The sequence below is a fragment of the Frieseomelitta varia genome, unplaced genomic scaffold (genome assembly GCF_011392965.1).
Source record: "Frieseomelitta varia isolate USP_RPSP 00005682 unplaced genomic scaffold, Fvar_1.2 scaffold_862, whole genome shotgun sequence".
Taxonomy (NCBI): domain Eukaryota; kingdom Metazoa; phylum Arthropoda; class Insecta; order Hymenoptera; family Apidae; genus Frieseomelitta; species Frieseomelitta varia.
Window position 1 is genome coordinate 85,576 of NW_025110659.1, and position 20,115 is coordinate 105,690.

At 35.7% G+C, this 20,115-nt stretch overlaps 3 protein-coding genes across 4 annotated transcripts in view; all 3 read left to right on the forward strand.

Moving 5' to 3' along the window:
• Nucleotides 1-4,573, forward strand: part of LOC122536674 (Down syndrome cell adhesion molecule-like protein Dscam2) — an 81,528-nt gene extending 76,955 nt beyond the window's left edge. Inside the window, exon 5 of the mRNA XM_043669207.1 lies at nucleotides 4,077-4,573. Coding sequence (XP_043525142.1) covers nucleotides 4,077-4,573 — 497 coding nt within the window. The remainder of the gene's footprint in view (nucleotides 1-4,076) is intronic.
• Nucleotides 4,574-12,173: 7,600 nt separating this feature from the next.
• Nucleotides 12,174-16,196, forward strand: LOC122536660 (elongation factor 1-alpha). 2 transcript variants are annotated; one of them, XM_043669167.1, is made up of 5 exons: nucleotides 12,174-12,298; nucleotides 13,656-13,843; nucleotides 14,071-14,679; nucleotides 14,877-15,152; nucleotides 15,367-16,196. In XM_043669167.1, exons 2-5 carry the CDS (start codon nucleotides 13,700-13,702, stop codon nucleotides 15,721-15,723), a joined length of 1,386 nt encoding a protein of 461 aa, XP_043525102.1. In that variant the 5' UTR covers nucleotides 12,174-12,298; nucleotides 13,656-13,699; the 3' UTR covers nucleotides 15,724-16,196. The 2 variants fall into 2 exon arrangements, with proteins under 2 accessions (XP_043525102.1, XP_043525103.1); XM_043669168.1 differs by having other exon boundaries at nucleotides 12,190-12,298; nucleotides 13,667-13,843.
• An 888-nt stretch (nucleotides 16,197-17,084) lies between these two features.
• On the forward strand, nucleotides 17,085-17,795 carry LOC122536661 (28S ribosomal protein S14, mitochondrial). Its single transcript, XM_043669169.1, has 3 exons — nucleotides 17,085-17,189; nucleotides 17,294-17,434; nucleotides 17,526-17,795. Exons 1-3 carry the CDS (start codon nucleotides 17,115-17,117, stop codon nucleotides 17,709-17,711), a joined length of 402 nt encoding a protein of 133 aa, XP_043525104.1. The 5' UTR covers nucleotides 17,085-17,114; the 3' UTR covers nucleotides 17,712-17,795.
• Nucleotides 17,796-20,115: the final 2,320 nt, after the last annotated feature.

Consider the following 20,115-nt stretch of genomic DNA (forward strand, 5'->3'; position numbering starts at 1 on the left):
GAAAAAAAAAAAAAAAAAAAAAAAAAGAAAAAAAAAAAAAACGGACGTACAGGGGCGAATATGGAAATTTCTCGTAAACTTCCATTTTCATTCGGTTCTCCGCCCCGTGCGATTTCTAGTCGTTTTCATTGTGTACCTAATTTAACTTTCCAGCTAGCGTTCTTCCCTCTCTTTCTCTCTCTCTCTCTCTCTCTCTCTCTCTTTATAAGTTTATAATCTTGATTTCTCTTCACGAAAGCGAGAAAACAGGAACGTTCGTTAGTAAAATTCGTTTGCTGGTATCCCTCGCACGACGACTCGCGATGTTACAGCTGGCGTGCATTAATCGAACGTCGAATTACGAAAGAGGAGCGAGAAGGGAGGGGTGTTTGGTCGACGTGCGTCTGACGTTATAGGAAATTAAGTTACCTTTATGATGCGAAATGGACTTCTCTGGAGGGAAAGCGCAGAGTTACGCTACTCGGTGAAAAATTGTTGCGCGAATAACCAGGGGGATGTACGTAGGCCACAAGGTATTACTATCTGCGCAAGAGAAGAAAAGAAGAAAGTCTCGAGGAGGAGGGACGACGGCGGTTGTAGAAATTGCGGGAAGAGAGGTGACTCTTACCTCGAATAATACGGCTCTCGCGAAGGATGATACAATTTCATTTTTTGTTAAGGATACAGAGCGCGATCAACTCTCGCGATCGTGGCCCGGTAGCTTCGTATAATACTTCCTTCGAGGAGCGCGTCTTGGAAATAAACCGAGCAGAAAAGAGCTTCGTGAGACCGGCAGGAACTCTTCGTTATTTGGAAAGTCTCGTGGCTTTCGCGGATAAGGATTGTCGCGTCGCGGATTGCAAGCTTTGTCTCTGGAACTGGCGTGTCGAGGGGGGAAGTTAATTAACGCGGACTTCTCGCGGAAAGATTTTAAATGGAGAGAAATGTTCCTCGTCTTCGCGTCGATCGGGGACAAGAACGTCTTTCGCCACCGTTTTTCTACCACCGGTAATCATGGTGCGTCGTTGAAATAATTTTTAATTGCATTTTAATCCCTACAGCCTTTGAATCTCGTTAATAAGGATCTTTCAATTATTCTCCTCGCTTGTACGATACGTTTTAATTCAATTACTCAATAACTTTTCACGTGATCGGCGTTACCATCGTTGATCTCGCGTCATTGAAATACTTTCGAATTGTACCTTAATCCCTGCCAGGAAATGTAGTTTTCAAATAATCTTTGTATTATTTGTTAGATAAGGAGTTTTTAATACTTTTTTGAAGTGGATGATATGTTTCAATTCAATTACTCTATATTACTTTTAATCATTCAGTTACTCTTTTCACGTGATCAGTATTATCACCGATAATCAAGTGTCATTGAAATAACTTTGAATTGCATTTTAATACTTGTCATAGTCTCGGAATCTTATTACTTTAACGCAAAGATTGCAACAAGGATATTTTTGTCAATGGTATTTTTCAATTCAGTTACTTGATACTTTTTCATATAGTCAGTATTATCACCGATAATCAGGTGTCATTGAAATAACTTTGAATTGCATTTTAATACGTGCCATAGTCTCGGAATCTTATTACTTTAACGCAAAGATTGCAACAAGGATATTTTTGTCAATGGTATTTTTCAATTCAATTACTTGATACCTTTTCAGATAATCAGTATTATCACCGATAATCAGGTGTCATTGAAATAACTTTGAATTGCATTTTAATACCTGTCATAGTCTCCGAATCTTATTACTTTAACGCAAAGATTGCAACAAGGACATTTTTGTCAATGGTATTTTTCAATTCAATTACTTAACAACGGTGTCAGACAACAGTATTGCGACATCAAGGGTGAAGGATTGCAATTTTTCTACGTACGACCGTGTCTTTTTGTTTTTGGAAGTGTCGGCGGTGTCCGACAGACATTATTAACTAAAACGTAACGCCGTCACACACGGCGAAGCAGGCGCGCCCTATTCGTCGCACGTTCCTCCGGGTATTCAGCGTAGTTCGTTGGGCTGGCTTCCAGATGGGCAATGTTGGACGGAATGCGGAATACATCCAGGCGTACCGGCATTCCTACTTAAATCAACATAACTCGGGTGATGAATGGTTAACAGGCTTCGCGGGGGGACGCAATGCGCTCCATTTATGGAAGCTATTACGGCCGAATTTCAGCGTTAAATGTGTGATTTATGACCACCCGTATTATCTTCGTTCATGTCCCGTCGACGATACAGCGATGCGCCCCCTCTCTTTTGCTCGCTTCTGCGTCGGTTGCCGCCTACGTTCCCCGGTGCCTGCATTTCTGAAAATTACTTTGAACTCGGCTAGCCGAGCGAAAAAAAAAAAAAAATTCATCAGCCGGTGTGTGTCCACGCGCTGCCGCCATGATTAATGTCCTTCTAACTGCCGATTGAAACAGTAAGGAAAATTTATTTCGACCCGCGTCCATCCGAGAGTCGTTTGAATGAAACAACTGCCAGGCCGGCCTGAATTTACGAACGAACTGCTAATCGCGTTTCATTAAAATCCACTCGCAGTCCTTCGACCCGCGATTACCGATCGATCGTTAGTTACCGAAGCTTACGATACGTTTTTGTTGGAGATAATTCGAGCTTTTCTTCGAGCGAGGGTGGTGGGGGCTTATTCGGATTATTTGAGACGTCGCATTGAAACGACGTGATAATTTTTATTATCCGTGTAATGAAAATGAGTAAAAACACACGAGCAAGTCGAGTATTAGTCTCGTAGTAGCCTTCTTATGTTCTTCATTTTTTTTCCTTTTTCTCTTTTTCTTTTTAGTGAAAACAAAGCTAAACAATAACTTTTACGTCATTAATGTCGCTACAGAGAACGTCGGTGAAGTACAAAGGAAAAAAAGTTGGAACGGCGTTTTCTTCGGGGCTTGCTAGTGGAGCTGTGACATAACGAGATTATGTAGCAAACGTCGAGACAGTGGAGGCTATGTGGGTCAAAGGTTACAGTACGCAAAGGACAGCGGTGTAAATGCTTGCGAGAATTGCGGGCGCGAATGTAGGACCGTCACGTAACCGCCGTAAACAATAAGGCGAACTGAATTTAGATGATTAATGCCACTGCGACTGATTAATATCGTAAATTGTTGCAATCGTAATCCCTGTGATGCTCACGTGTTCTTGGAAACTTCTGTACAATGTCTACCAACCAAACGATCGATCGACAAAAATTATTATCAAAAATTTTTCAACTGTAGTCGCGAAGATTTCCAACTTTAGAAATAGTCCAATACGATTGAAAAAGAACGAAAGAAAAAAAGAAAGAAAGAAATGTTCGTAGACTTAATTACGTAATTCAGCAACGAAGGATATTAGGCCAATTCTTTTACAAGAGGCAGAATACGAGAAATGTGCGTATCCGACACTTTCCAAAAGGTGTCGGTCTGATGAAAGATGAAAGATGAAAGGCAAAGGGTACGTAATGCTTATGTGTGACATGGATGTGGCAAATCAGAAATTTGACGACTCAGAAAACTTCAAACAAGATGTAAGACGCCATAAATTTGGATAAGCCTCAAGTGCGATGATACACATCATGTATATACGGGATCAGAAAAAATTTTCAGAAGACAGTCGCTCTACAGCTTTTCCAAGACTTGACAAAAGGGACTATATGCAATTAGTCAGGCACAGTTGAAAGAGTATCACGACAGTGATCAGAGAGTTACAGTTTTTCTATCATATGCAAGTAGTCACTAATTACAACGATCGCCATTCAGTCAGTCAGTCGCAGTTATATAGTTTTTATATACAGTATCCACAGTTTTTATAATCAATATGTACATCACTACAAGTTAGTCAGCTGGTCAAATTAGTTGTCACAGTTACACAGGTAGTCGACAATAATAAGTTGACAATAAATCACAGGTTTAGCAAGATCCATCCATGGATGGCCCTTCGAATCCCAAGGGGTATAATACGATCGACACCAGTCGTGACTATACTCGACAGGTATATTTGGAAAAGAGGTAAAGGATAAGGAGAATGGATAAGGTTGTATAAGAGAACTCTGGGCTCGTTATGACGATACCTGTTTTGGTTTGGTTGCAGGTTGCGACGCCTCGTACGAGATGCAGGGACCGAGCTTCGTGACGGAGCCGCCGTCGCGGGTGGAATTCACGAACGTGAACGGCGGCCGAGTGGACTGCATAGTGAGAGGAAATCCGGCACCTACCGTCGACTGGCTGGCAGCGGACGGCGGCAGTATAACGAGTATCCCTGGAATCAGACACGTCCTTGGCAACGGGACGATCCACTTTCCTGGCTTCGAGGCGGAGGTCTTCCGACAGGACGTCCACTGGGCTATTTATAAGTGTTTCGCCGTCAACAGCGTCGGTGCCATCGTTAGCAGAGACGTCACTGTCAGAGCAGGCACGCGAAACTTCTTCCTCGTTATCTGCATTATGTTGTCCGCTTGCTTTGCTTCCTCCTCTATCTTCCTTCCCCTTCTCGTTGTCTGTTCTCGCGAACGCGCTATCACCGTCCCTTGTTTGACGATGCTCTCGTTCAATTCGCACGCGAAGGCTGGCGGGGAAAGATCACGATAAAGATCAGACTTCCCACTCTTTGCTAGAAAGTTGTTTCCTCGGTTGATTTGAATGTTATCGGGTAATTGCGTGTTTTTAACTTTGAAAAGAACTTCGACATCCTCTGCATCATAACGTCAACTATCGTCGTTGTCTGATTAACCCCTTGGCTACGGCAGGCTTTGAATCACGATCTACATTGACGAACGACGAAATTTTTCGTCAGCGTACGTTTTCGGATCAGAAATTCTAATTCAGAGTTTACGAGAAAGTTATATTGAAACAATCGAAACACTGAATATAGCGAACCAATGTTATTTATTTATTCTGTATCGAATTGTTAGTGCACGTGCTAAAAATTGTAACTTTAAGCTTTATTTCATAATATATCTAACAGTCTATTACATTTCTTGTATTCGTAATGTGTCTTCCTTCTTTCGTTATGTTTAATCTATTACTACACCCTTTCATTTTAAGATATTAAATGAAATAACTGTAAAATAATCACGTTCAAATAATTAATTAATGACCAACGGAAGATGTAATTGTTTAATTAGAATTCGTCTGATCCAATATTCTTTTGTTGCAATTATTGTCAATAACATTTGCCGGATAGGCGCCAACAGTGGCCAAGGGGTTAAAATTCTTCATTTTTAATCGTAAAATTGTCATTGAAATCAGCACGTTACGTTCAAAGACGTATTCAGTCGTGTTCTTCTTCTGGGATCTTCCCTCGGGAGGAAAGAGAGGGAAGATCGTTTTTCCATTTCACAGAACGACACGTTGTTTTGATTGATCGCGCCGATATGGAGATATTCATCAGTTTCCTCCGTGGCTGCCTTCCGATCGTGATTTCCTTCTCGTGGGAGGACGGATACCTCGGGACTTCGTTTAGGGAGAAAAAGTTTCGGCGGCGGCGAAACGAGGTGGAGAACCTGTCACGTTCGCGTTTCTCCAACAAAATCCTCGGCGACGCTCGTTTTACATTAAACATCGTTGAGCGGAGGGTTGGGCTGGTTCGTGGCCGCGCGAACCGATCGCAGCCAACAGCAGTTTCGTTCTTAGACGGAATAATTCATCCTCCCGATCGGAAGATGCTACCGTCTTCGACAGTATGAAATATTTATTCCCATCGGGCCCGTGATTTGCTTCGCGTCCTCGTCGTCGTCGTCGCCGGCTTTGACGCACCTGGGCACCAACTACTCCGTTCCAGAATTGACGTAACTCTGGCACCAGAAGATGAGCGGAATGCGATTCCTCGCTGATAGTTTGCCAGTGGTTGAATACTCATCTCACACGACGTTTTTCGAAACGAGACGTTCTTCCTCGGTATACGGACCGAAAGTTCTCTCTCTTTCTCTCTTTCTCTCTTTCTCTCTCATCTTTCCGCATAATGGCCGCGCGCGAGAGAGCCGCCACGAGGTCGATCGATGGAATTGTTCGAACCTCCCTAGACCGAGCCGCGGCTATAAAAATAAAAAGAGTCCGTCTTATCGGGGTTGGTTCTCGACGCGGCGGTATCGTTTCCGTTTCACGGATAAGCCGGTCGCTCGTTTGCGAACGCCGGAGAATATATATATATATATATATATATATATATATATATATATATATATACACGCTCGCTGGTTGTTTCCTCCGCTGGCTGTTTTATCGGACGCTCCTCAAAAACCGGAATCCGTGACAAGATCCATGGCCAAGGCGGATGGATGAGTGGAGGGGCGGAGGGGGTGGAGGTCGTGAGGAGGTTGGCGGTAGGAAGATGGAGAGAGGTGTCTCCGCGAGGCGTCTTAAAAATAGAGCTTCCTTCGGGTCAACGAACCGGAAGATATCTTATCGACCTAATACGCCCGTAAATCATCGTCGCGTGAACGTAGCCCATACCTTTTCAGATTCATACCTCTGCCGCGTCAGCTTCTGCCCATCGCGCGTCGCCACGCGATTTTCTTCTCCGAATCCCCTGGGCTCCTTTCGACTCGATCAACTTCGCTGACTCTGTTCTTCCCCCCCGGCGAGAAAAGTCTTTCCTCGTACACGACAGGATAAGTGTATTCCTCGGAGCGAAACGGATATGATTAGGCAGCCGCGTAGTTGACCCAGTCGATCGATCAGGTCCAGGCTTCATCTATCGCATCCCGCTACGTTTCAACGTAATTGAACAACAACAATTGCGAAGCCTCGCTTCCAAACTACGCTCTGACTACAATATCCAGGGAATCTCGATCTGCGATTGAAAACACGTTCGCGATCGTTCGTTCGTTCGTTCGTAGAACGTGTCGCCGAGAGAATGATTTTATAGAGGTCGATCGAACGTCGTCTGGTATGGCTGGGTCGACCGTTTCCGCATCCTTCCGTGAGATAATGAGGGTAACTAGATTGATAAAGGAGCCTCGAGAGCTTCGTGTTCGACGATTGCCCCTTGCGACTACCTCGGATAGACCACCGGGGAGCTATCGTCGGTTGTTCAACGTCGAAAAGCAAATATTGTCGTCTTACAAATATTTTGCCGCGATTTTCGTTATTTTCTCTGTGTGTGTTTTCACCAGCCGGTCGCGATCGATACCACCTCCCGAGTACCAGTGTTTTCTTTAGCGTTGGCACGAGCCCGGTTTCACCACGGGGACGACTTTTGCATCAAAGTCGTATTATTCCAGATATAAATTCCAGTCGACGAAACGAGTCGTTTAAACCACCTCGTCAGAACGTCTCGCGGTTTCAACGAGGGACGCGCCCCTGTTCCTTTGCGGGGACTTTAAACCCGTCGTATTTTTAGTTACCATCCACCTTTAACGAACTATTTAAACTGTCGCTCCCGTCACCCACCCCGACCCCTTTGCGCCCCAAGGCACGGGCCAAAGAAGTTAATTAAAGTTCTCGAAAGGGGAAATTACATTCCGGTAAGAAACGCCGCGGTCTCTGGTAATAAAATAAAAATTACTTTCCGCGTCCTTTATACCGCGTTTCAAGTCGCTTTGCCCGGAAGTAGGAAAACAGACTGTCGTGTTGTTTCGCGCGTCAGAGGCAAAGCGCAGTTTATTACGACGGGATCGTTTATTAAAGAGACTTGATGCTGCGAAACTGATGAAAAAAACTGGCGAACTCCGAATGAACATCGGCGAGGTTTCCGTAAAAGAAAAAAAAAAAAAAAAAAAAAAAAAAAAAAAAACAGAGAAAAAAGAAAAGAATATCACGATGAAACACGACTGTAACCATAACAATTATCAATTAGACTCATAACGAGAGTATACATTGCGTGTATCATCGACTATGTAACTCGAACATAAAATTACGTCTACGCACGCGAGTACGCGTGAATTTTTGTCCATTTCTACACGTATATCCGTTTCCTCCTCGACGATAGAAGTTATTTTTAAATTTTCGAAACTTAGCTGCGCCGCTCCCACGTGCGAGTGTCTGTACGATCGGATGTCAGTAGGAATTCAGAAATATAAATAGACGATTGAAGTTGCCAAGATGTTTTATTTAAGAACACAACCTGTGTCCGTTTATGGGGAAAAGTTCCCTTTTTTTTTTTTTCTCTCTCTCTCTGTCACCTTTCTCGCACGTCGTACGTAATTGTGTCGACGCGCGTCCCTACTACGGAAGTCGAGGCACGCGGTATAAAGAAATTACTGTTTTAAATACCATGCTTTTCTTCCTCGACAACAAATAGAATACATCGTTACTAGGTGTATTCTAAAAAAAAAAAAAAAAAAAAATGCATTGATTCTCTTATTACGAAAAAGGTCGAAATATTTAATTGTAATTTTCAATTGGCAGCTTTTCAATAAGCTAATTTATAAATCGTTTTTGGATTGCTAAAATTTATCTTTTTTATCCTTTTCTTTATTATTACTTATTCTGTACGTATAATATATTTTAAAGAAAATCTATTTCATTATTGTCTTATTAACAAAGGAAATTGAAATACTTAACTGCAGTTCACAATTCAATATTTTTATAAAATATGATTCATTTAATAATATGTTTATACATATATACACACACATATACTTATATATAAATGATTCAGAAACGTGGTATTTGAAACAGTAAACGCAAATTGCACTATTTGATAAAATTGCACTATTTGCACTCTTTTCATGTAAATTTTTATGCAAAGTTAGATTCGTCGTACGCATAAATGTAGAAAGGAATAGGAACAATGAAAAGTAAGTTATTTATCGTTAGCAAATATTTGGCAAGAATACTTATCTGAGTCAATGCAATGTGACTATTTAATTAAATTATAATTAGAAGAAAAGACACTATTTCTTCTAAAAGGCCCCGTTTGTACAAAAAATAAAAAATTAATTGGAAAGATTTATCACAAAAAATAATTATTTTCCAATTTTTTATTCGTACTTATTATTCGAATAAAATTCTAATTATAATGTTTCGTGTGAAATAATATGATGTACTTCGATTCAAGTGAATTAATTTTATTTTATGAATATGCCTCGAGCAACACTGACCTTGGGAATGATCGAATCTCTTTCCGCAGAATAATGGACCTAGGAAATGGGAGTCTCCCCTCTTGCGTTGCACATAGCAACACCAAATGCTAAAACTCAATAAAAACTGATTCATCTCTTTATTAGAATTCGATCAATACGAACAACTTGAAACACTATTCACGTTCAAACTTTAAAATAATTTCAAAGACTTTCACATATTCTACATATTTTTACTTCATGATAATTATTCAGTAATACACCAAAACATATTGTAATTTTTAAATTATTCAATAATCAAATTTTTTTTTATTAAGTTTAACTTTTCGAATTTAACAAGAACATTTAAGCTTTGTTTCTATACATACTCAGTACAGCAAAGAAATAAAAAATTAAAAGTTTTTATGCCAATTCAAATGTTGATTAATATAATGTTTAAATTATTTTAAAAAATTAGAGAATAAGGGCTTTAAAGTATATTTTTCATTGAGATGAATTAACTTTGAAAACACATTTAATAAATTTTATATTAATACTTTACCCAAACTCTGCAGCCTCTTTTAACAATATTATTTTATAAATTGTTCGAAAATTCTTCTTTAGTATATGAAACTTTTAGATATTTTAGATACATGAAATTTAAATTTTTTAATTTTTAAAATTAAAATACTTTTTCAGCAATCTTTTCAATACTTTTCAGCAATTACATTTACTGAAACAGTAAATCGTGTGATCTTTATATAATTTTTATTCTCAGAATATTTGGTAAGTCAAATAAATTATAATTATCTATCAGGATAATCATCAGATTAAGTTCACATGTTAGATAGAATGTCGTAATATTCTGTATAAACATATACATGCACACATAATGTACATATCTTATCTTATCCAAAAGGGTTTAATTTATTTATTAATTTAATACAAGATTATAGAATTAACTCCTCAAATGCTTATTAAATTACTTTAATATTGAAATTATTTTAATGTCACATAAAGGAAAATCTTTTCAGTGAAGATTGCGCAAAAAAATGTAATCGTGAAAATAAGCATTAAAATTATAAAAAAGATTAAATTTATGCTGCTGTATTTACAGACAATATAATTACGTATAATATTTATATTTACGTATAATTATGTATATTTATTTAAGACAAGAAACATTGATCAGTAACTGATTTATTTTATAATAATAATATATCTAATTATGCATATAACTAAAATTGATTTTTGGATTAAGATAAAGAATATAAATGCAATAAAAAGTTGAAAATAAATAACGGTAAAAAATATTGCCAAAATCTTACGAATGTTATTGTTATTACAAATAAATATCTCTTAATTTTGACTTCACAAGAATTCTAAGTATTTCAATTTGAATAGTATTAACGTCATATGACGTTTAGTATTCACGTACCAAGTGAATGATATATAATGATTCGTCCGTTATTTTCAATGAATCATTCACCGGTTTACAGAGAACATGATTATATAACATTCTCGTAATAAACCATAATTTTGCTATGCATATCAACGCTACGGTATACTTTTTATGCTTAAATGTAAGCATAATTTCCTGCAATTGGATATATAAAATATGTTATTAAATATTAATAATTTACAGATAAAAGCACTGACTGTGAAAAATATACATATTTTGTATAAAAATCATACATATAATACACTAATTACGTATTTGTGTATTAATGTAATTAATAGTTAATAATCAATATAGCGTATCAATATATATAATATTAGTTATATTATAATCTCACGTCACATTGCAGTTAAATAATAAATATTTTGCAATTGGTATTCATTCTTAAATATTATAAAATAATACATTTGTACATACGTAGTAAAAACTAATATTGTAGTAAAAAATAATACAGTTACAATAAATAAAGAGGATATGAACAAAAAGTCTTGTGTGATTGAAGAAAAATAAATAGCACACTACTATAGAAATTTGAGGGAGTTATGTTCTTTTATCGCCACCGGAAAGGTATTGTAACAGCAATCCAGGGCTGTAACAAGATATCATCTGTGCCTTGAACATTTGTTCGAGATCACTTTTTCACCTTCTACCATGAATAATTTTTAAATCATTAGTTATTCTTGATATATAACTGCATAAAAGATTCAAATACTCAAAGATTCAATATCAAAAAATTAAAAACTTAAGGGAAAAATTAAAGAATCACAAATTTATAAATATCAATTTTTATAATAAAATATAAGTTATTTGATTATTTAACAAATATCAATTTCATATTAAAAATTATACTAGAAAGGTATAATAAAAAATTCTATTATGCCTATAAATCTATGAAGCAATCATATCATTGGCAAAATTTAATCTGCATTTTCATATTTTTATCTGTACTTTATTTGTATAATATAATTGAATATATACTTTATTTGAATAAAGTATGTGTGTATATATTAATTTTTATATTTTCAATATATTATACAATTTAATTTCTAACATGTTCTAATATTGTGTAATCATGTATTTACTTCAATGATAAATTTTTAATTTATTACATTACAAAGGATTAAATTCTTATTTACATAGTGATTTATGACAATTGAATATCTTTGTTACTTTAAACGATAGATGTTTGAAACTTGTCTAACAGTTTTCAATAAAATATTCTAATGAAATCTAAAAACAAAAAAATCAGACATTACCTTGTATTATTATTTAGTACCTTAAAATTCGACAGATTGAGGATTACAGCATTAAATCCAGTACATTCGTGTGTTATGAACATACTAATGTATCCCTGCTAAATGCTGTGAGCTAACATTCTCTGGAGTATACCTATCTTTTTCTGTGTTCCATGTTCCAACACATATATGCATCCCAGGACTATCTATACATATATATGAGTCTCGGCACGCCTGTTGTTGCTGCGTTACTGTACCCTCAAACCCAGCGCTTCATCCTTCTAAAAACTTTAATTTCATAGTTTTTTAAAACTAATGATCTTTTTACAAGTTTACAGAAAAAATAATTAAACATTATTTTCCATAATGTACGAAATTATTAATGGCATGACAAAAAAAGAATAAATAATACAGAAAAAAAAGATATACTGTTTTACAAATGATCGATATGGTGAGGGCGCTGGGTTTGAGGCTACGGTGGGCAAGCCGTGTGCGCATGTCACTTCACTTGAACGATCTCTTTCTGTCGTAGCATCTGAAGGTGAGTGGTTGTACGTGGTTTACGCATAGGAGCATAATCCGTCGATTTTCTTACCAAGAAGGTAGCATCGGACTTCAGGTACGGCATAGAACAACGAACGAAATACAGGAGAAATGTGTTGTGAGAATAGTTTTTCTGAAATGTTATATTTTTCGGTGAATTATTACGTTGAGAAATGGGCGCGTGGTTAATCGTTATATTCGCCGGCTGTTTCAAATACGGACCACATGCTGATCTTCATTGAAATCGTTCGTCGAAATCGCTCTCGGGAAAACGCGTTGAATCTCGCAATTAACTGTTAACCGTACGAAATAATTTACACGATAAAACGAGTAATTAAATGTGCCTTTTAAATTAAAAAAGAAGAAAGATTGGAAAAACGCAAACCGGATACAGTATGGCGGTCGCTTGTCAGAGCTACGGTCACGAGTTCGAAAATTGCTGGAGTATTACGTTCGTGATGTAAAAGGTCTTTCTAGTCCAGAAATTTAAAAAAAGGAACATAAATCCAAGTAATTTTAATCGTATGGTAGAAAAGGAGCTGTAATTGTTGCCTGAATTTCTTAAATTCAGTATCCAGATACGTATACGTATACTGGAAATCGTGTGCAATGACGACATTGTGGGATGACTCTTCGCCAACAATGGAGCTTGCTTGCTGATTTCCAGCGTGGTTGATCATCAAATCAGTCTTTTTTTATTGTCACGACATTTCTCGTTGTGTCAGTGTTAACAAGTGAAAATTATATCGTGCAGAACTTGACAATAGAACGGCATAGCGGTTTCGATGTTATCATATTGTAATTGCATAATATGAAACACTCAGCTGTCGTACGATATTTTCAGTTTCAAATATTTCTGATCTTTCTTTTAGTTCGACAATCTCGTTTAGTTGTCAATTTCGTCTTAAATACAATTTAATGCCGAAGAAATTGCTTAAAATCGTAGAACATTTTATGTCTGTGTAATTCAAATATATACCGTTTTTGACGGAAATTTCAACGAGTAATTAATAAAATTTAAACGTATGTGAACACGGCATGGCTCCTTTTATTGAAAATTATTAAAAGTAACTCGTAACGTGACATTGTGCAACGCCAAGCGTCTAGCAATTGTGGCAACGTTGCTCTTCTCCCCATGTACAAAATGGCCGCCAGTTCCGTTCTCGAATATTCAGATACCGCCACGTGGACGTTAATACAGACACCTGCTGCTTTCTCAATAAAAGAAAAGCAAAATTCGCGCAACTACATGTCTATCGTTAATCAAGAATTAGCATTTTCAAACAAAATTTTCTTTAAATCTGGAAGAATATTTGAAAAGTTTTAATCGTAAAATGAAAATATCCGCACGTGATATATCTTTCGATCTACTTTAAACATTTTGTGTTTAACGTTTCATTTGCATATTTTTTTTAATCTATTGCTGTATGCAGTTTTATTTCAGAGTTAATCAGTAAAGTTTTATCAACGCTACACAATGGGAAAAGAGAAGATTCATATTAACATTGTTGTCATCGGACACGTCGATTCTGGAAAATCAACTACCACTGGTCATTTGATCTACAAATGCGGTGGTATTGACAAACGTACAATTGAGAAATTCGAGAAGGAAGCCCAGGAAGTAAGTAACGCATGCAATTACATTTATAAAGAAATAGGTTATATCAGTTATTAATTATAAAAATTTGGCGAAAACATGGTCACTGGTAATTTACCTTGGCACAGTGATGAATCTTTTTTTTTTAACAAGAAGATTTTTAAATATAATATAATTATATTAGATATTTTATATATATGTAATATATATATATATATTGCAATTTTAATATGATGGGAAAAAATTTTTAGATGGGCAAAGGTTCCTTCAAATATGCCTGGGTACTGGACAAACTGAAGGCCGAACGTGAACGTGGTATCACCATTGATATTGCTCTGTGGAAGTTTGAAACTTCAAAATATTATGTTACTATTATTGATGCCCCTGGACACAGAGATTTTATCAAGAACATGATTACCGGTACCTCTCAAGCAGATTGTGCCGTACTGATTGTTGCTGCTGGTACTGGTGAATTTGAAGCCGGTATTTCAAAGAATGGACAAACTCGTGAGCATGCTCTGCTCGCTTTTACCCTTGGTGTAAAACAGCTGATTGTTGGTGTTAACAAGATGGACTCCACTGAACCACCATACTCCGAGACCCGATTTGAGGAAATTAAGAAAGAAGTGTCATCTTACATTAAGAAAATCGGTTACAATCCAGCTGCTGTCGCATTCGTGCCAATTTCTGGTTGGCACGGGGACAACATGTTGGAAGCCTCTTCAAAAATGCCTTGGTTCAAGGGATGGACTGTCGAACGCAAGGAAGGCAAAGTTGAAGGAAAATGTCTTATTGAAGCGCTTGACGCCATTCTTCCGCCAAGTAGACCAACAGACAAAGCTCTCCGTCTTCCTCTTCAAGTAAGTTTCTAACCTAATTCACCAACCTGTTCATTTTTATTTTTGTTACTTATGATGATAACATTAATTTTTCATTCGCGATTTCCACGGAAAATTTTGTAATTTAATGATGGACAGTAACGTCTGATTAAATTTAATTTTTTGAAAATTGTTTTTGTCTTAAAAGACTAGATGGTAATATTATGATATGATTATAGGATGTATACAAAATTGGTGGTATTGGAACAGTACCAGTTGGTCGTGTTGAAACCGGTGTGTTGAAACCAGGTATGGTTGTTACATTCGCACCTGCTGGTTTGACCACTGAAGTCAAGTCCGTTGAAATGCATCACGAAGCTTTGCAAGAAGCTGTTCCTGGTGACAATGTTGGCTTTAACGTCAAGAACGTATCAGTTAAAGAACTGCGTCGTGGTTATGTTGCTGGTGATTCGAAGAACAATCCACCTAAAGGTGCTGCTGATTTTACTGCACAGGTATATATTTAACATAATATTAGAAACTAGAAGCAAATTTCTATTAACTGGCAAAATGATGAAAACTTAATTCAATTTCATTCGTGGTTTCTTCGGAAAGTCTTTGAGACTTAATGATGGTTTAAAACGTCTGATTGCTATTTATGAAAAATTTTTATATGTATATTTATATCTAGTAATTCAAGAAAATGAATATTCTATATTTTTATTTTAGGTTATTGTGTTGAACCATCCTGGCCAAATCAGTAATGGATATACGCCAGTGTTAGATTGTCACACTGCACATATTGCGTGTAAATTCGCTGATATTAAAGAAAAGTGTGACCGTCGTAATGGAAAAACCACCGAAGAAAATCCTAAATCTATCAAATCGGGAGATGCTGCCATTGTTATGCTCGTACCGAGCAAGCCTATGTGCGTCGAAGCTTTCCAAGAATTCCCGCCGCTAGGTCGTTTTGCTGTTCGTGACATGCGTCAAACGGTAGCTGTCGGTGTTATCAAAGCTGTCAATTTCAAGGATGCTGCAGGCAAGGTCACCAAGGCTGCCGAGAAAGCCCAGAAAAAGAAATAACTAGTTTCCGTATATGTGTATCGCCAGATGGGCTTCGGCGTATAGTAGCTGAAATAGTTTACCTTCTTTCTTCACGTTCCTCGCACGAGAACAACGTTACGTTCCCATTGGGGACTGTAATATTTTCTACGAAATCGCGACCAACAATTAAGGATAATAGAATCGGTAAAGAATCGCGAAGACTGGCATTTTTTGTGCATGTAATTGCATCTTTGCCACCTTTTTTTGATATTCGTATATTCCATTTATCGAAATGGTTACTCCGTCATTTTTCTCATCGTAAAGAATTTCGTAGGAAAGGTAAGAACAGCCAACAATGGTATGAAGCCGACGTTCTCGCCTGTGAGTTCCATGAGAAAAGAAAGTAAACTATGAAAAAAGCTACTTATAACACCTGTTTCACATCTACATCATAATTTAGCTCGGCTTAATTATATTTTCTAATTATACGGAAATAAATCCTACATCTGCGATATTGGAGAAACATCTCATTATTTTTTGCCGCCGTTATTAATTAATCATGGTCCTTTTATCAGTAAAATGCTTCATATTTCCGAATCTTTTTTTCATAAAGTTTAACTAAAATTTAACAAATTTTAAAATTTTTCATTAAGTCGGGATACATCGATACAAAAAGAATTGGGAGCGAGAAAAGGAAAATTTGGTAGTTCCAGTATGAATTTGGTTGGGAGACGGGACCTGTTTTTTTATTACTTTCTGATTACCTGACTAGGTAAGGAATTGAACTGCTAAAAATATATACACAACACTTTTCTACAATATATGTCTTTACAAAGATTTACCTTATCTTTTTACACGTTCTATATTAAAAAGAAGTATGTGCGGAAATATGATTGCTCCACAATGGTACAGCACTTTTAGCCGCGATTTTCCGATTAAAATTGGTTAACAACGGTTTTCTGTACATACATAGAGATAACAATAATAATGAATAAAAATAAAGGAGCTACAGAAACAATTTTATGTATTGTATGTTCTATTACACCTTACTACCTTTATCCTGTTCTAAAAGTGTTTATATGTGTTTCATTTCTTCTCACATATTAAAATAAGAAATTAATTACGATGTGATATATAAAATATTTATATTTAGTAAAACTTAAATAATTCGATGTAACTTGTTTTCTATAAGTGACCAGTTTAAAAGACCAAAGATTAAAGTTCTTTTATTGCAAAGTATGTATCACTATTTGCTGATCTATTTTCATAAAATTAATTTAAAAATTTGTTTTTGATATTGTGATTATTTGTTTTACAAATTTTGTTATTTATAAAATATAAATAGTATGATAATTTTTATGATTGTGTATTCAATGTATTATGTGGGTTTTATAACGTAGCGAATTTCGCAGACAGCTGTTGAGATAAACATGGCTGTCGTAAGGAATGGTTTGTTTATATTTTCGAATTTTCTTTCGAATAGTGCAAATGTTGCAACGTACGATGTAAGTAGAAACAATTTTTAAAATTTTTCCGCATATAATATTTATTGATTTGTTGATATATGAGTAGAAAACTATATTCCTTATAGAATTTATTTTTCGTTTAGATTCAGCAAATACGTAACAAATATATTGGTCGATGGATGATTCGTGATCTTAAACGAAGAAAATTGGCAGAGAAATATGCAGAAGAGCGATTACGACTGGTTGCTATGAAAAGAAATGATATTTTGCCATTAGAAATTCGGGTATATCATATACACTTTATATAACCTAAAAATGTAATACAAGTACATAAAGTTTATGTAGGAAAATACAGATGATTTGATTACATTTTAGGAAGAAGTTGGTAAACAAATAGACGAGACAATTCCACGTCAAACAGCTTTAAGACAATTAACACCACGTTGTATATTAACTTCTCGTCCACGGGGTGTTGTGCCTAAGTGGAGAGTATCAAGAATCATGTTCAGAGATTTGGCTGACCATAATAGAATGAGTGGTGTACAACGTGCAATTTGGTAATAATTGTATACAAATTTTATATTAGTTTCATTAAAAAAATGTAAATACAAAATAATAAAAGTATCAGTCGAAGAGCATAAAAAAGATTTATTGAATTTTTCTAACTACAGTCTGATTATGTTCACTGATCACTTATTAAAAATTGAAATTCTCAACATAGTAAAAAAAACTTTTGTAGAAATGTACCTAAAAGTTTTTTATGTAATAAATAGATTTAGAATAATTAAATACTTCAGTAATAGTACATATTGCAACTTTGTCCATGTTACGGTCTGCACAAAATATTGTACGATAAAGACATAAGTTTGTAAACAAAAAATTACAGACTTCAAATTCGCTCGTGAAATATACAGTTCGTTTACCACCAGTTAATATCATAGCATTCCAAAAATGGAGGAGCTTAGCGGTTCAAGATTATGAGAGTAATAATGATGGCTTAGAATTTGAAATGTATAATAAAAACGTAAATAATTCAAATATATATGATTCTGTACTTGATCATGCAAGTGACACTAGTGATAATTCTATAATTTCTCTGAAGAAATGGAAGGTAGTAAGAACTGTAAATTATAGTGAGGATAGTGAAAGTGACAAAGAACATTCAGAACAAATAGAAGACCTACATGAAAGTGATGGATTGGAGGATGTAACAGAAAAGTACAATTTACCATTTAGCTTTGCTTTTCCGCTAAAACTTTCCGCGAATTGCAGAACCACAAATATTTCAGGATATAAAAGAACCGTTGGACTTTTTAAAATTATATTTCACTGATATATTAATAGATAAAATAATAAAAGAGACTAATGAATATGCAAAAAGGAAGATAAGTGAAAAACAGTTGTCTAGAAAATCAATTTGGCATTCGTGGGTAAACGTAACACGTCTGAAGAATTTATGGCTTTTATTGGAGTAATTCTTAATATGGGAACAATGCCACTTGCAAGTATTGTGGAATATTAGTCGATTAGGTTCAACAACAGAATTCCATTCTATTCGGAAGTATTTACAAAAGACAGATTCAATGTATCAGAAGAGAGACCTATTAGAACCCATACTGAAAAAGCAAACAAATGGTAGGCAAAAGGCTTTTTAAAATATATTGAACAGAACATTTTATACCTGGTAAGGATATTTGTGTGGATGAATCAGTAGTCAAATTCAACGGAAAAATTGCATTCATAACGTGTAATTCAAAAAAACCTACCAAGTGGGGTATAAAAGTTATTATATTAATATGTATTGGCGGATAGGGAAACTGTGTTTACTCAATTTTGCCCTATTATGGTAGTTTGATAACTGAAAGTTTAGAAAAACCAGAACTTCCGGTTAGTTCTCGAATTCCATTAACATTTGTAAAAAAAAAAACTTCTGGACAACATTTCAAACGCCAAGGTCTCTTACTTGTATACCGACAGACACAAGTATCTCGCTCGCTGACAAACTTTTGAAACTAAAGGTCCACTTAACTGGTATTATAATGCCAAATAGAAAACATTTGCCAGCTGGAATTAAAAAACCTAAATTTGCGGAGAAGTCCATTATGGCATATAAGAAAAGGAATACATCTCCTCGCATGGAAAAGCAAACGAGTTGTAACTTTCTTAAGTACCTGCGATGCAGTAAACCTCAAATCCGTTACAGTGAAGAAACAGTGATGGTATAGTAAATGTAAGGAAGCCAGTTATAACTATAAATTAAAAAAAAAAAAAAAAAATGAAAACAGTAGAGCGCACCGACCAATATGTAGCAACGTATTGTTTCCTCAAAAAAATCTCTTAAATAATGGGGAAAATTATTTTTTGCGGGTATGGAGATGTGCGCTGTTAATTCATATATATATACAAAAAGATGAAAGAAACTAACAATGAGATAACGCATTTAAATTTTGTAAAACACTTAATTGATTAATTAGTAGGAAATTTTAGAAACGATACATCATCTGGGGCGCAACCTTCAACATCATCTGTAGAAACCAAGTTAAATGGTAAGCTTCATGTACTTCGTTCAGGAACTAAAAAAGACTGTGCCCTAAAGAAAGTATGTTCCGAAAGGAAAATTCCAGAGAAACACATACGTATTGTGATACCTGTATTTGGAAGGGCTTCATATCGGTGATTGTTAAGTATCATACTTTGGAAAATTACAAAAATTAAAATTTTTATGCACTATAATTAATATTACACAAAATATATCATTTTCAAAATATTCTGTTTTTCATTACCCTTGTATATATGATAAATCAACTATGCATAAATAACTTTAAAAATCTAAATTTGCGCCGACTTGCTGGTAGTTTCGCCAGAGAAATTTGCCGATCGCAGTTATAATTTGTTTTATAATTGTTATTTGTGGACTAAAATTATATTTATTTCACATATGCAACTGTAACATCAAATTTCATTT

Bases quoted from the DNA above. Each gene is read 5' to 3' on its own strand.
- LOC122536660 (XM_043669167.1), top strand. From the start codon at position 13,700: ATGGGAAAAGAGAAGATTCATATTAACATTGTTGTCATCGGACACGTC. The intron at 13,844-14,070 runs GTAAGTAACGCA...AAAAATTTTTAG, and splicing joins TCGAGAAGGAAGCCCAGGAA to ATGGGCAAAGGTTCCTTCAA. The intron at 14,680-14,876 runs GTAAGTTTCTAA...ATATGATTATAG, and splicing joins CTCTCCGTCTTCCTCTTCAA to GATGTATACAAAATTGGTGG.
- LOC122536661 (XM_043669169.1), top strand. From the start codon at position 17,115: ATGGCTGTCGTAAGGAATGGTTTGTTTATATTTTCGAATTTTCTTTCG. The intron at 17,190-17,293 runs GTAAGTAGAAAC...TTTTTCGTTTAG, and splicing joins CAAATGTTGCAACGTACGAT to ATTCAGCAAATACGTAACAA. The intron at 17,435-17,525 runs GTATATCATATA...ATTACATTTTAG, and splicing joins TTTTGCCATTAGAAATTCGG to GAAGAAGTTGGTAAACAAAT.